The 17,524-nt window shown below is 39.6% G+C and overlaps 1 protein-coding gene across 1 annotated transcript in view; it reads left to right on the plus strand.

The window, feature by feature from the left end:
- The window catches only part of KMO (kynurenine 3-monooxygenase), a 57,699-nt gene that overhangs the window by 15,844 nt on the left and 24,331 nt on the right, over window positions 1–17,524 (plus strand). The window contains 4 exon segments of the mRNA XM_086693489.1: window positions 5,453–5,522; window positions 6,626–6,723; window positions 7,922–8,011; window positions 14,859–14,907. Coding sequence (XP_086549615.1) covers window positions 5,453–5,522; window positions 6,626–6,723; window positions 7,922–8,011; window positions 14,859–14,907 — 307 coding nt within the window.

Genomic DNA, 17,524 nt, shown 5'->3' on the forward strand with positions numbered 1-17,524 from the left:
TTGCTCTCTGTTGTATCCCTAGCACCTAGCACATGGGTAGCACATAGGAATATGTGTATGTGTGTGTGTGTGTGTGTGTCAAATAATATTAGAAAAAATTGAAGACCTACATAGGACTGTGAGCTCCCTGAGGCAGCTATTTTCTCTGGATCACTTTTAATACCTAGCAAGGAATAGATATCTTGTAATACTTGGGAAGCAATAAGTATTTTTCAAATAATAATTTTTCTGCATCTCTTGAGAGTTGTTTTTATATTTCCAAGAGGATTCTTACTCTTTATCAACTTGCTTCTTCTCTACATATCAAAATAGTCTCATCTTTCAAAGCTCAAGTCAAAAGTAATGTTTTCCAGGAAGTTCTTTACCAATCCCTTTGTTCTGGTTATCTTTTGCTATGTAACAAACCACTCTAAAGCTTAGTGGCCTAAAACAATACTCTATTACCATGCCTCACAGTTCTGTGGGTGGTCTGTCATATGGCTGCAGTCATGGAGGGCTTGACAAGCTGAACGTCCAAGATGGTGTCCTCCCATGATAGCCAATGGGTATGAGCTGTTGGTTAGTAGACAGCTCAGCTGAGGCTCTTGATGGGAACTGCATATGGCCTGCCCTTGTGACTTGGGTTTTTCACACATGGCAGTCTCCAGTTATTTATTCTTCTTAAATGATCACTGGCTTCCAGAAGGCAGGAAGCAGAAGCTTGCAGGCCACCTAAAGACTATGCCTGGAAAAAGCTCAAGTGTCACATCTACTGCATTTTACTGATCAAGGTTATCACAGACCCTCCTGGATGCAAGGAAATGGAGAAATGAATTCCATCTTCTGATGAAGGAGTATCGAGGTCATAACTGTAGAATAGTATGTAGGATGGGATATACTGTTATGGCCATCTTTAAAAAATAAAATTTGACACATTCCTCAAGGCAAAATTTATCCCTTTCTTGTGTGTTCTCTAGGCATTTACCTTTTGTTTTGTTTTGTTTTGTTTTTTTAATATTGATTTCCACCTCAGAGCCCAGAATTATTTTGCTAGGAAAGGTCTCTCAACCTATAGCACACAGAATACTTGGAAAATTGAATAAAATTACATGACTCAAACATACAGTAGACCCTTGAACAATCAGAGTTCGAGCTATGTGGGTCTACTTATATGTTGATTTTTTGATAAATATAGTACAGTACTATAAATGTATTTTCTCTTCTTTATGATTTTCCTAATAACATTTTCTTTCCTCTAGCTTACTTTATACATAAGAATACAGCATATAATATACATAACAAAATTTGTGTTAATGTGTTATCGGTAAGGCTTCGGGTCAACAGTAGGCTACTGGTAGTTAAGTTTTCAGGGAGTCAAAAGTTATAGGTGGATTTTTGACTGTGCAGGGGGTCAGCACTCCTAACCCCCATATTGTTCAAGGATCAACTATAATTATTCTTGGGGTATATGTAAATATTCTGTGATTAAATTCATTATATATATTTTTAACCAACCTATATTAGAAATTTAAATGATGCTGGGTATCTGCAAAATGTTTATGTAAAAAGTGGGCATACTCAAAAATGGTTTACTAAGTATTAGTTGGTTTATATGTTTGTCTCTTCTTAACTGAATTAGGTGTTACTGCTCCCACGGACTTAGCTTAATAACCTTTAGATCTCTAAAGTGTAGTAGATTAAATCATATATCATAGCTGCTCAGTAAATTTTGGCTTGGTTTGGTTAAAAATTTTATTTAAAAATTTAAGCTCTACCATTCATTTATACAATCAACAAATATTGATCAAGTACTTATTCTGCTACAAACACAATGGTAGAGGCTAAGGATAAAATGGTGAGCAAACCCAGTTTGCAGCCCAGGAGGGTAGACAGATATTGACCACACAATCTCCCTAAAGCTGTAAACTTCCAATTGTGAAAAGCTTTTTAGTTTCTGCGGTCTGCCAAATACCACAAACCAAGTGACTTAAAGAACAGAGTTTTGTCGTCTTAGAATCCTGGAGGCTAGAAGTCCAAGATCAAAGTTTCAGCAGAGTAGTTCCAGCTCTCTCTCCTGGGCTTGCAGATGGCCAGCTTCTCCCCATGTCTCTTAATGTCATCTTTGCTCTCTATGTGTGTCAGTGTTCAAATCCCCCTTTTTATAAGGACACCAGTCATGTTGGATTAAGGTCCATCCTAATGACTTCATTTTAACTTAATTTCCTTTGTAAACATCCCGTCTTCAAATAAGTCACAGTCTAAGGCCCAGGGTTAGGACTGCAGCATGTGAGTTTGGGAGCACACAACTCAACCCTTAACATTTTTCAAAGGAAAAGTCTGTAGCACCATGAGAACTTAAAAGAAGGGGGTTGAGGTAGCTTGAATGAGGAAGGCTTCCTCGAGGAAGTGAAACCAAATGGAATCCTGAGGATGAATGGGGGTTTACCAAGTAAAGAGGGAAAGGAAAAAGGTTCTTGGCCATGGATATAGTATGTGCTAAATTCTCTGGTGGCAGAAAGAGTGTGGTGTGTACAAGCAGTTGAAAGAAGGCTATATGATCTACATAGTTTTCAAATATTGTGGAGAAAATTTGAGGCCTAAGATGCATTTTTCTCTAGAGAGGCTTCTGTTTGCTTCTGTCAGGTGGCTGTGGTTCACAGCAGTCCCAGATGAACATGATCCAAACAGGACTAGGGATGATTCCTAGGCAGTCCACTGTCCCTTTGATCATTGGCTCATTTCCAGTTTACCTGACTTCCAGGATGTACCTGTTTAGAGTCCTGACTCAAAGCCTGGAGATTTATTAAACACTCCCAAATCAGGGTTGCCGTCCTGAGTTCCAGACTTTATCCATCCAGTTTCATGGTCATAAACTCTGTTGAAGTTCCCAGTGGGTCCTGCAATTAGTAGATACCCTCAGACATGGCTCCAAACATCAAGTTCATCTCTATGTTTCCTTTACCTCGTAGCAGAAGTTAGTTCAGATAACCCATTTCACCATTACACCAAAAGGCTGCTTGTGGAGAATAGGTTGGCTGCTAGAATAGACAGAAAGCCTGACATTGGTCAAGCATAATGCTCATGATATGATAGAAGTGTAAGGGTAAAAATGAAAAGAAATAGGTAAAGAAACATTATAAGGTAGAACTGGCAGAGCTTGGAAGGGATTGGATGCAGAGAATGAGGGGGAGAGAAGTCCCAAGGATGACACTTCGGTTTCTAATTTGAGTAACTAGATGGATAGGATAAATGGATATCATTCATTTACATAGGAATATGTGGAGAGAATTGACACAATGCAGGGCAAAATCACACGTTTCAGTTTGGAGCCATTGATTCTGAGGTGCTTGGAGATATTTAGGAGGCTATAGCAATGAAACATTGTATGCATGAGCTCAAGAAGGAGATCTGGGTAAGAGATGAAAGTCTTTGAATCCCCATGGATGTGGATGATGGACTAGGCTGGAAGCTTGAGAAACTCCAATGTTTGACGGTCTTTCCTTGCAAGGATGAAAGAGAAAAAGAAGGAATGGCCAGAGATGTATGAAGACAACTGGAAAAGAAAGGAAGGTTAGGGTGTCAACAAGAGAGTTAGTTAACAACATTCAATGTTGCTGAAAATTCTAGTGTGATCACTGAATATGGATGATCTTACAAAATATAAGTTGTTAGCAATGAGGTGGTAAATAAATTGCTATAACCTACATAAAGCTGTCAGAAGGCAACACTATAAAGTCTTCAGAAGACAACAGACAAAAAATTCTTCATAATCTCAAAGTAGGAAAACATTTCTTAAACAAGATACCAAATGCATTATTAATAATGTCAAAGATGGATAAAGGTGACTGCATTAAAATAAAGAACTCCTTTTTAAAAGCCACTGTAGAGTCTCACACTTGAAATGAATAGGACAATATGTCATCATACTTCAGTAACAAAAAAATTCTTTAAAGATATTATAAAGTTTAAAAGGGAAGCCACAGAATGTAAGAAGACATTTGCAACATTTAAAAATGATGAAGACTGTACTCAGATCTATGAATAACTCAAGTTATCTGTAGGAAAAAAAGACAGATAACCCAATAGAAAATAGGCTAGAGGCTTAAACAGGCACTTTATGGAAGAGATCCAAACAGCCAGTCAGTATATGAAAAAGAGTTTGACCTTTCTAGCAGTCAGTCATATGCAGATCAAAACCAAGTGTTTTCCTATCTTACCCATTCACCAGAAGATTTAAAAGTTTGAGAACACCAAGTGCTGGCAAAAATAGACTGTCAGAAACTGCTGTTGAGAAAACACACTGGTACAAAATTTCGAAACAGTTTGACACAATAAAGGTGAAGATACATAAACCTTTGACCAGGAATTCCACTGTTGTGTATGAACCCTGCAGAAAATTTATGCACCTCTGCGCCAGAATACATGTACAAAAATGTTCTTTGCAGCATTGTTAATATTCCTGGGCCATCATTTCACAATGTATACACTTATCAAATCATGATGTTGTGTATGTTAAATTTATACAATGTTATATGTTAATTATATTGCAATAAAACTGGATTAAAATAGGGGCGCCTGGGTGGCACAGTCAGTTAAGCACCCAACTCTTGATTTCGGCTCAGGTCATGAACTCAGTTTTATGAGTTCAAGCCCCACATTGGGCTCTGGGCAGACAGTGCAGAGCCTGCTTGAGATTGTCCCTCTTTCTCTCTTTCTCTCTCTGCCTCTCCCCTGCTCTCACTCTCTCTTTCACAAAAAATAATAAACTTGAAAAAAACTGGGAAAAATATTCCCAGAGCAGAAACAGCTCAAATGTCCTTCAACAGTAGAACAGCTAAATAATCTGTGAGATGTTCATGCAATGAAGAATCATACAGTAATGAAAGTGGGTGACCTGGAGTTTACGTGCAGCTGTATAGACGAATCTCAGAAGCATTATGTTGAGTTAAAGAAGAAAAGATACCTAAGTGTGATTCTAATTATGTGATTCAAATGCAGACAAAATTAAACTATCCTGCCTTGGGATATATACCTAAGTGGTAAAACTATAAGGAAGCAAGGATGGATTATTACAAAAGTCAGAATAACATTTACTCATAGGTGAAAGGCTGGGAATCTTAATTGGAGAGCAGGTAGGGGAGGTATGGATGGGTAGAGTGGTGGTTATATGGATGTTTGCTTTCTAACTATTCTGTAAACTGTACACATTTTAAGATCTTTATGTATGAAAGTTATATCTCACTATAAAAATTTAAAAAAAACACCAAAGCTACCTCTTGAAATGATACCGTTTAATCCTGAGTTAATCCCACTATTTTTCCAATGGTGCTTTCTGGTAGTGACTGAATAAATCGATGTGACAGCCAAATACAGTACAAATACAATGACACATTGATGCTGCACTTTACCAGTAAAAATTCCCTATATTTGTGACGTCAGATAAAAATATGAAAAACGTTGCTTTAATTCCTAGGTTGGATCATTAAATGCATGCTTCCTTGCAAAGAGGAATTTCCAAGTTGATGTATATGAAGCTAGGGAAGGTAAGACATTACAGAAAATTATGAGATGTGGTTCTGATTCTCTGACTTCTTTCTCATTACATTTTCTTTTACTGATATAACCATCGTATATCAGTGGTATTTCAGAATAGCAAGAAAAAGATTTCCACTGTAAAACATTCCTCTATCATTTTTCTCTTTCCTTGTGTGTGTGTGTGTGTGTGTGTGTGTGTGTCCTTTAGGTATTTTATTTTTTTATTTTTATTTTTTATTTGTTAAAATTTTTTAATTAAATTTTTAATTTACATCCAAATTAGTTAGTATATAGTGCAACAATGATTTCAGGAGTAGATTCCTTAGTGCCCCTTACCCATTTAGCCCATCCCCCCTCCCACAACCCCTCCCGTAACCCTCAGTTTGTTCTCCATATTTATGAGTCTCTTCTGTTTTGTCCCCCTCCCTGTTTCTATATTATTTTTGTTTCCCTTCCCTTATGTTAATCTGTTTTGTCTCTAAAAGTCCTCATATGAGTGAAGTCATATGATATTTGTCTTTCTCTGACTACTAATTTCACTTAGCATAATACCCCCCAGTTCCATCCACGAAGTTGCAAATGGCAAGATTTCATCTTTTTGATTGCCGAGTAATACTCCATTGTATATATATACCACATCTTCTTTATCCATTCACCCATCAATAGACATTTGGGCTCTTTCCATACTTTGGCTATTGTTGATAGTGCTGCTATAAACATGGGGGTGCATGTGTCCCTTCGAAGCAGCACACCTGTATCCCTTGGATAAATGCCCAGTAGTGCAATTGCTGGGTTGTAGGGTAGTTCTATTTTTTGTTTTTTGAGGAAACTCCATACTGTTTTCCAGAGTGGCTGCATCAGCTTGCATTTCCATGTCTTTACATTTTAAAAAGAAATTTTTTTTTAGAAAGAGGAACTTCATTTTTTTTAACCTCAACTATCTAAATTTAACTTAATACAAAATTACTACTGTTAGTGTTTTCTTTAAAGGAGTTAACAAGGTCTTTTAACTTGGTCCTGAATGCACCAGTTATTCAGGTGCTATCTGCTCACTCTGTCCTAAGATAATAATGAGCTGTGTGTAATACAGAGTCTACTTTCAATGTCTTAGATCTCCGAGTGGCTAAATTTGCACGTGGAAGAAGCATTAACTTGGCCCTTTCTTATAGAGGACGGCAAGCCTTGCACGCCATTGGCCTGGAAGATCAGGTACCTTGTTAATGTATTTTCCTTGTAAAAGATAATACCTGCCATTTTCCAACAATTGCATGCTCTTGATTTCATCCAGGCTCAAAGCACCAATTAATGTCAAGAACCTTTGCATGGAAACTCAGTCTACAAAGGTTTTCAAACTTCTAAATTTGGCAGGAGGGTGAACATTGGGCACTTGAGGCAGCCTGGGGAACTGGGGCATGATGAGGGCAGGGGGATCCTGTGACTCTCCCTGATGATCTCTTCCGACACTGGGTTTGCAATCCAATGGTGGGTCTCAGCCTACAGGAAGTGTGACCTGAGGTTGCATCCAGGATGACAGGAGGCTGGCCTACAAACCTCATTCTTTTGACCATACAAGTCCATAATCTCTTACCCACAATTCTGTACTCCAAAGAGCTCTGGAAACAGAAAACTTTTCATCACTGATTCAGCAGCAAACTTGACCAGATGTGACGCTTTCTATGGCTTAAAAAAAAAATCTCGGTTAGTGTGAATATGTTTTGCTACAGATATTTGTGCTCTGTTTTGGGGTGATGCCTCAGAGTCCACTGGGCATTATGTGATATCCTTAGAATTACCTATCTAAAATTTGAAAACTTTAAAATCCTGAAACTGATGTGCCCTCAAGGGTTTGGGTAAGAATTATGGGTCCTCATGTAGTCTCAGCGTTGCCAAACTTCTCACTGTCTAGCAGTAGCGTGGAAATATGAACAGAAGTAATATATTTTTCGGCTATACTTTTGCTGACAAAGTGCCTTTTCAATGATCATATAAGCAGTATGGATGTCAGTTCTATTTCCAGTTTCCTCAGATATGTGTGTGGGAAAATACCTTGCATGGGGTTTTGGGAGTCCTGGGTTTTACTCCTCATTGCATTGCTCTGTTTTGTGATCATGAGAAAATCACTCAGCCTCTCTGACACTGACCCATTTTCCTTAATTGTAATATGTGATTTAGACCAGATAAAAGTTAAGTCGATTCCAAAAGCTAAAGGTTAAAAAAATCAAAAATTAAGTTCTGCAGGAACATAGCTTTCCTTAAGTTTCTACAACACCGTGCTTCCACGGCTCTTTGCATTATTTTTTTAATTTTTTGAGAATATTTGAAAACTCACATTTTAAAACCGATATCTATCTTATTCTATGATGCCATATTATGCTAATTGAAATTGATATTTCTTGGTTTATTTCAGATTGTAGCCCAAGGTATTCCCATGAGAGCAAGAATGATTCACTCTCTTTCAGGAAAAAAGTCTGCAGTTCCCTATGGGACCAAGTCACAGGTTGGTTTACCCTGAAGATAATGTTTACTTACGTGGAGTCTAATGTCTGGAACTTGACCCTTGCTTATTGGCCCTTCCTGTCTCTAGATCTGTCTTTGACATTGCCTGTGTCGGTCTGCAATTTGGACACATACACTAGTTAATAAATTAATCCATAGGAGATGAGATGCTTACAATAGGGCTCAGTTTCTAATAACCATTCAATAGAAGTAAGTTACATTGTCATCACTATTAGGCTCTTTGCCTCTATGCATTGTTCATGGTGGCCTGGGACACCCTTTCTCTCCCATCTCCTTTCAGTTACACAGAGAAGATTACTATGTATTTATTGTCAAGCATAAAATGCAAGAACAACTCTAGAGGGTTTTACACTGTTGTTACCTTCTCCAAACTGACTCTCTTGCCCTAAATTTAACTGTAATGGAATTTAGAGAATGAACCAAAAATGTGTTTAGTGCTATATAATTTCTAAAACAACAGAGGCCATTTGGTGAAATCAAGTTTACAAAAGAAAATCCATTATTCTGCTTTGTGTTTCTATTATCTTTACACAGTAACACACGGAGTGGGGAAAGTATGTATTTTTATCTAATATTTATACCTTCTAAGTTTGTTTCTTTGAGACAGAATGAGTGTACCAAACAGCTATCAACCAGAGAAAAACTCCAACTTGCTTTTCCAGCAAGGCCTTATTTTATTAAAGGCAGAGCCCAAATGAAGTTTATATTCTTTGAGTCTCTGAGCTCCCACAGAGCTCCCACTGCAGGCGGATTCGCGATTCTCAGACTCCTCTGGGATCCTGTTAAAGTGTGGAGTCTGATTCTGTAGGGCTAGAGTGAACGTAGAGATGATGCATTCTACACACACCCAAGTGGTGTCCATGCTGCTGCTCCATGGACCACACTCTGGGCAGCAAGAGATGAAGCACATGTGCTCATGGGAACAAAGTCTGTGTGGCTCTTGTGAGGATACAAGTGGCTGAAGCACTTCACACCCGTTAGGATGCTACTCTCAGAAAACAAGAATGAAAACAGAAAATAACAAGTACTGGAAAGGATGTAGAGAAGTTGGAATGCCTGCGCACTGTTGGTAGGAATATAAACTGCTGCAGCCACTGTGGAAAACAGTGCAGCCATTCCTCCAAAAATTAAAAATAGAATTTCCCATATGATCCAGCAGTTTCTCTCCTGGGTATGTATCCAAAAGAACTGAAAGCAGGGACTTGAAGAGATATTTGAACACTCATGTTCATAGCCGCATTACTTATAATAGCCAAAAAGTGAAAGTTACCCAAATGTCCATCAATGGAGAAACAAAATGCGGTGTCCATGTATGTAAGATAATAAAAAAATCTATATTGGTTTCTACCCCTAGTTCCTGGCACAGAACTCCTAAAACTCTTGTAATGTCCTAAGTGATAAGAGCACTAGGAGATCTTTTCTTCTAATATTTGGTCTTTGATTGTAATTCCTAATCCAGAGCTCCTAAATCCCTTGGAATTTCCTGGGTGATAAGAGTGTCTTTTGTTCTAATGAGGTAACTCTCAGTGGGCTCCTGGATGGGGGCTGGTCACCAGAAAGACCAAGCCTTAATTAGAAGTTTGGAATTTTCAGCCCCACCCATCTGAAGAGAGGGGAGAGGGGCTGGAAGTGGAGTTAATGATCCAACATGCCCATGTGGTGAAGTTGCCACAAAAATCCCAAAAGTATGGGGTTCAGAGAGCTTCCATGTTCGTGAACACACGGAGGTACTTGGAGATGGCTCACCCACAGAGGGCAAACACATATCTTGCCCTACACGTTTTTCCATCTAGATGTTTATCTGTACCCTTTAAACAGTAAGTCTACTGTTTTCCTGAGTTCTGCGAGCTGCCCTAGCAAATTAATTGAATCTGAAGAGGGGCTCATGGGAACATCTAACTTACATCTGACTGGTTAGAAGCCCAGTTGCAAACTGTATTGCCATTGGCATTTGAAGTGTGTGTGGGGGGGAGTGGGGGGTACAATCTCATGGCACTGAACCCTAACCTTTAGGATCTGAGGCTATCCAGGCAGACAGTGTCAGAGTGATTAAATTGTGGGACAGCCAGCTTGTGTCACTGAGAAATGGCCTGGTGGAGGAATCTCCCCCCTCCCCCCACCCCGCGAGACACATCTGGTGTCAGAGTGTTGTGCATGTGGTAGTAAGTGGGAGGAAAGAAGACATTCACCAGAGGAGAAGGGAGGTTTTCTATACAACATACACTGGAATACTATTTGGCCTTAAAAAAGAAGATTCTGACACCTGCTACAACATGGTTGAAACTGGAGGGGACTTTATACTAAGGGAAATAAGCCATTCACAAAAGGACAAATGCCAGATTACACTTATGTGAGGTATCCAGAGTGGTTAAATTCATAGAAACAGAAAGTAGAATGGTGATTGCCAGGGCCTGGAGGGAGGGAGAAATGGGGAGCCATTGCTTAGTGTGTAGAGAGTTTCAGTCTTATAAGATGAAGATTTCTGTGGATGGACGTTGCTGATGCCCATACACAGTGTGAATGTATTTAATGCCACTGAACTGTGTACTTAAAAAGGAGTTAAAATGGTAAATGTTATATCATATGTGTTCTCGATAACATGTATTTAAAAAGTGGCAGAAAGGAAAACATTCCAACAACTAAGGGCCTATGGGAGATGGGAGGGAGTGGGGAAAGATCCATTTTTTTTCCATTTAGTGACTTTCTAAAATAGTAACCTGCTTATTTTTGGCATGGTAAAAACATAGGTACAGAGTCTTAATGTATGAGCCAGGCAGGAGAAGGAAGGGGAAGAAGATCCACTGATCATCCCTGATCAGATAAACAGTTTTGGATAATTAACATGTCCTGTTCAACAGGCCCCAAGCTGGGCTTGGCGTTGTAGGAAAGGAACACAAGGTTTACACATAGCAGTCAAGGGTAAGCTATACGTACTAAACGTATCCTGTCATAAACACTAACTCTTCTGTGTTCCATACTGCGTGCTAGTGCTGGTTACTGAGGACTGGGAGAGGAGCTTGTAAGCATTGAGGGCAGACGGTAATCAAGTTCTTGCAAAAAGAACTCTGAGAGATGGAGTGCTCAGCTGTATGGTTTGGAGAAGGAAGAAGCTTCAGTTTTCCGAGAAGACCTCACGGAAAAAGCGAGGATTGAGGCGGACATTTTGTTTAAATATTAAATCGACAGCAAAATAGTGTTCTCCCAATTAAAGGAGCATCCGTCTATGGACGGAAGTTGGGTGAGACAAGAACTCTAAAAATATATAAATGTTTAAGTGCCCAGTGTGTATTGGGTAAGAACACTTGTGATGCACTTTCGCATTACAGAATCATAGCGTGATCAGCAACCTTGGATTCCTTGAATCCAACCACCTTGTTTTACGGATGATGAGACAGGCTGCATGAGTACATGAGGTCAACATCAAGGGAGGCACGGGCAGGTGTCCTCACGGACAGTGGCCAGCGCAACATAGGTGTTGGAGGAGCTCCCAGGAGTGCTGGGCAGTATTGCTAAGTTGTATTATTGCTTTTGCTAAATTGAGAGTGACCACAGTAATCATCCCTACCTTTGTCTTGGATTCACAGGGAGTTAGCTAAGAAGGCCAATTCTGACATCATTGCCTCCCCAGAGATTGGGTCAACAAAGTATGAGTAGACAGAGGAATAAAATGTGGTTCAGAATATCGGAACATTAGATGAGCAGAGGGAAGTGGACCTGAGCACCAAACTGAGTTTCTTACCCCCAGCACTGGAGTGGGGGTGGGACAGCTTCATTTCTACTGGTGCCCAAGAGGGTGAAGGTGTTGGTGGGAGTTACCATATGGGACCTTCAACACAGAAGAAGCAGGAAGTGATCACTCACCCACGGTCCTGTCATTCTCAATTCTTAAGAACTCAGTCAGTGCTAAATTTGCAGCCACGTTTCTTTCTTTGGTTTGCATCATTACTCTTATGACAGGGTTGAACATGGGGCCTCCTTTAAGAGCTACATAAAATTGCCTTGAATCACTCAATTCCACAGCCTGTGGAAGTCCAAAGCCCTCCCCATGACCCCAGGATTTCTGCAAATCCCCAGGCAGCCCATCTTCTGTTGGCATCAACCTTCTCTGAGCCTCCTTCCTCCAGCTGTTGTATTCTCTGCCTTTCCTCCCTGGCAGGGTCCAGACTCTTCCAGTCTTGCTCATTCCAGCCATCTCCCTCCCAAATTGTCCTGGGAACTATCAAAATATTCTCTGACATACAGAGCAGGTCAGAGCCCCCCAATTTTTTTTAATTATGCAGAGAAAAAATTTTTTAAATTTTATTTTAATTCCAGTGTAGTTAACATACAGTGTTATATTACTTTCGGGTGCACACGATAGTGATTCAACACTTCCATATACTACTAGGTGCCCATCAGGATAAGTGTACTCTTAATCCCCTTCACCTATTTCTCCCATCCCCCCCACCTCCCCTAGCTCCCCAGTTCCTATGCCCCAAATAGAGGAATAGAGCCCCCTTAGTAGAACACATTCCCTTTTACAGGCTTTCAGGATATAGGGTGTAAACATGTTTTTCTAAAATATCTGAAAAAGTCAGCACTGCAACTCTTGTACAAATCTCCAAAGGAGATTATCAAACTTCCTTTAGGTTTCATTGTTAATGTTTTGGTTACAAGGACCTCTTTATACTTCCTGACTTGTTTCTTCTTTTTTTAATCACTGTTGTATTTTATTAAGGACATTTGTGAAGGTTCGTTTGAAACAACCTGGTCTGTAAAATACAACTGAGTCACTAAGCAACAACAGACAGAAGCCAGTTTCAGTCTTGGATTAATGTTGAATTCATTTATAATTACTCTACTATATGTCTAGGAAGAATACATAGGATTTTTTAAAATGCAATATGATGAGTAAGGACAGTTGAATACTGACTCACAAAATAGACTAAATTGTAGTCATTTGAGCTGCTATTTTAAATTTATGGCTGCGAGCTGACAACCAGAGTTCTTTTTTGTTTTTGTCATTGTTGTGATAAATAAGTTCAATAAAGCTATCCAGACAGGAAATGTGGAGCTGGACTATGAGAATTATTTCTTTGTAGCCTTCACCAGAGATGCAGTTCCCCCCCCCCCCCCCGCCCCAGTCTTATTGAGAAACAATGGATGTTCATCACTATATAAGTTCAAGGTGAACAACGCTATAATTTGATTAACATGTGTGGTGAAGACTTGTTTGTTCTTATTTTTTCTTCACAAGACCAACTTTTTAGAATAGGCATTGGAGAAGTGGGGCTTGATGGGGGAGGCTCTAACTTTCGCCTGCAGATGCCAGGTAGAAGGACAGGGACTCTCCACAGGACCCATGTGTGTATCAGTTCCCAAATGAGGCAGATGTCAACCAAGCCTGGCCACTGATAAGGAAAGAATAGCTTCCCTCCGTATATGAGTTTCCCTAATTTAAATGTTTCCAAACATATTTTGAATGGCAAGTGTGGTTTCCATTGAAATTAGGTCATTAATGACACAGAAGACTGGAAAACAGAACAAAAGAGGCAGAGAATGAAGTCCTGTTCATTTTAATTCATAGCAAAGACACAGGAAGCCCCTCTTCAGTCATTGCCTCTGTAGCATGACCGAATTGTTTTTACACCAACTGTAGGGTTCACTGTTAATATTAAATGTCTACTTTGGGGTGAGGTGAAGATTTACAAAATGAGCGTATTTGTATGAAATGATGTGATGTTTCAAAATTTGGGAAACATACGCTTTAAAGTTTTAAAGAATAGGTTCACCCTGAACTGTGAGGTTGTATTATGACTTTCACGGGCCCTAGGTGGGCACTTTCGCCTTTGTGGGTCCCTCTCCCTCTGAAACAATAAATATTAAAAATTAGATTTTAGGAGGGCATTGGTATAAGGATGAAAATAACCCAGGCTGGGGTGCCAGGGTGGCTCAGTCAGTTAAGCATCCAACTTTGGCTCAGGTCATGAACTCACGGTCTGTGGGTTTGAGCCCCATGTCAGGCTCTGTGCTGACAGCTCAGAGCCTGGAGCCTACTTCAGATTCTGTGTCTCCCTCTCCCTACCCCTCACCTTCTCATGCTCTGTCTCTGTCTCTCAAAAATGAATAAACATTAAAAAAATAAATAAAAATAAAATAACCCAGGCTGGATTCATTCTCATAGATTCATTACCTTTATTTTTTTTCTTCTAATTTCAGTATAAACTAAAATTAAAACATTTTCGTGAACCCCTAAAAGTATGTGGACCCTGGGCATTGTGCCCACTGTGCCTTTTGGAACAGGCGGCCCTGTTTAATTGTCCTATAAAGTCAGAAATAAAGAACACATGTCCCAGGGAGGGCTGACCCTGCTTCTATGCACAATTTCCTCACCATTACCATCCCCCCCCCCCCAACACACATTCCTTTCACATTTAATGAATGCCTTCCAGGTAGTCTCTTTAGGAAAAACCACATTTATTCCAACGTCGCTGTCATTACTGAAGTTTTTCTAACACATCAATTTGTAGATCTAAGATGAAAATACAAGATGTTGTTAAAACTATCTTAGTAAAAATAACATTTTTGCTATAAAAGAAGGATTTGGTTTTTATAATATCAAACCTTGAAAAAGCCAAAGTTGTAACTTGAACCTTGTTTTATATGTATTTGGTTAAAGTGTTTATTTTTAAAAGGCTAATTAGCTAAATGGTTATGAAACTAAGTTGGCAAACTTCTGCTAAGTATTTCCTACTGCTGAATGAATAACAATGAATAATGTGAATAATAATGAATAATATTTGTCTATTCTTCAGAAGTAAACAGTATCTACTATATTTTTCTTGCAGTATATTCTTTCTATAAGCAGAGAAAATCTAAACAAGGAGCTGTTGACTGGTAAGTCCAATGCTTTATTCCGTTGTCACTTTCAGTAAAGCACGTAAGCCTAACCCTGTTACATGATTCACTGGGATTTGCTTACTATTCCTTTTCATGGGTTATTCATGGGTGATTAAGGGCAAGGCTATGTACAATACAAAGTCCTTGAAAAGTAGTAGTGATGCGTCCTCTGGCATCTCTTTTTCATCTTGTCACTGATCTAAATAAAAATCATTTGTTCAACACACGTTGAATTCCTATTGTCTTTTCAACACTGGAATGAATGAGTGTTCACCCCGGAAGAACTCATGGACTAGAGGAACAACAGACACCCTCGAACGATTTGCAAAAAGACACGATTAGGTCTTCACTATGGAAAGATCAAAAGCAGTAGTTGAAGGCTGAAGAGGGCTGCAGTCTTCAGAGTATTATGATAATCCCTGGGTGCATAAAGCCAACCCTGAACTTAAAGCCAGAGCACAGGGGCCAATTTGTAGGAATTGTAGGAAACCAAATAGCAGAGGGTGTAGGAGGTTGAAAAAAAGGAAGGCATAAAACATACCTTGAGGACTCTAATGTGTTACAGACACACCCATTAATGGAGAAGCCACTGGATTGCAAATTAAACTTGCAGCGTGGATGATCAGTGCAATCACTTGCCAGGTAGCCCTTGGCCATAACAGCTTTTTCTCCTCTTCAGTATTTGTGCTAATTAGATTCATTCCCTGCAGAACATAACACTTGAGTAATTCTATCTTTTTTTACATTTTTTAAATATGAAATGTATTGTCAAATTTTCCATACAGCAGCCAGTGCTCATCCCAAAAGGTGCTCTCCTCAATACTATCTTTTAAATCAACTCCTCTCTGTAATCCAGCAGCCTCTGAGTTCTGGAGAACAGAGTTTCTACATGACTATCTGTGTTTCTCCCCACCCTTCTACCCAGAATGATTCTGCAGTGTTTCTGTTGAATTGAATTGAGCTGGCAGGAGGTGTGCTGGGAAGATCACTCTAGCTGATTCACCACGGACTTCAGAAATAGGGCTCAATATTCTTCTTAATTTTACTTCTTGACTTACATTTGCAAGACCATCTTTTGGATGGGTAGATGGGGGGGGAGGTGGCTAGATATACTGATATTGATCTCAAGAAGCCACAAAACAGCTTTTTAAAAAGTGGTATGGCCAACCTAAGACAATCTCTTTAGAGCATCTCTGAATTTATTAAGAATGAGAGCAAACACTCACTGAGACCCCGGGGAGTGTGTTAAGTGCTCTATAGAGCACTCTATAGATGCTCTATAGCGCATCGATTTTTATAACCCTCCCAACAGCTCTGTGAGGGAGGAGCTCCTTTTCCCTCAGTTTGACAGGGGAGGAGGCTTCTCATGTTCCCCGAACAGCAGCCCACACTGCTAATAAGTGGTAGAGTCTGTGCTGGAGCTGGATCTGTTACTCCAAAGTCCACGCCTTTATCTCCTAGAGTCAGTGCCTCCAATATTACACATGAAATATCTGCTAGCAGTAGGAGCTACAACCTGGGAAGAGCTGATCTTGGTGGACAGACCAGAAGCTCCCATACCTGGTTTTCCTTGGGAACGTTCTGCACAGTGTGCAATTTCATAAATGCCAGAAATATGTGAATAAAGTGTACACACATGGACTTTCTCTTTTTTTCATTTCACTTATTTTATTTTTATTTTATCTTTTTTTTTTTATAAGTTTCAAGTTTTTATTTAAATTCGTTAGTTAACATATAGTGTAATATTAGTTTCAGGAGTATTTAGTGTTGCATAAAATACCCAGTGCTCATCACAAGTGCCCTCCTTAATACCCATCACCCATTTAGCCCATCCCCCCCCCCCCCCCCCCCCCCCGCCGAACAGACTCTCTTAACCTCTAAACGTTGTTTGGCATATAAACTCTTTCACACAGCTGTCCTTCCTTTACACAAACATGTGAGCTGCCAGCTCCATGTGCAAACACTCCCTCCTGACTGCACAGCCTCCCCTCTGAAGGTGTGGTAACAAAATCATTCCCCTGCATCTCATGTAGGATTGTTTCATGGTTCACTGTCCAGGGCTGGGAGGGAGGGGTTTGTTAATAATTGTTAAGCAAAGCAAGCAGGAAAAGGGCATGCAATCAAGTAAGTTTGATAAATCCTGCATGAAACAAGTTTTGAAAGTTTTCTTACAGTATTTCTCAGGGCCTTTATTCAGCTAGTCTGCATTGTGGATTTTCTAGGGCAACACTGTCCAAGATTTGGCCACAAAGGCCAGCCACTTGTATAATTTAACATTTTATATTAACCACATTTAAAGGCCTAAAAAGAAACAGGTGAACTTAATTTTAACAATATATTTATATCCAAAATATAATCATTTCAATGGGTCATCAACGGAAGACAGTGATGCATGAGACCTTTTTTATTTGGTACTAAGTTGTCAAAACCCAGTGGGTGCAACACATCTCCATTTGGACTAGCCACATTTCAAGGACTTGAGCCACATGTGGTTGAGGACCAGGACCGCACAGCCTAGAAGGTCAGAGTGTTAGCATTTTTCCAATCACTCTGACCACATAACAGTTTTTTCGGGAGCATATTCCAGGACTAGTGTTCTGTGGAAAATTCTTTG

This window comes from Puma concolor, chromosome E4, assembly GCF_028749965.1.
Source record: "Puma concolor isolate L17-30 chromosome E4, mPumCon1.1.hap2, whole genome shotgun sequence".
Classification (NCBI taxonomy): Eukaryota; Metazoa; Chordata; class Mammalia; order Carnivora; family Felidae; genus Puma; species Puma concolor.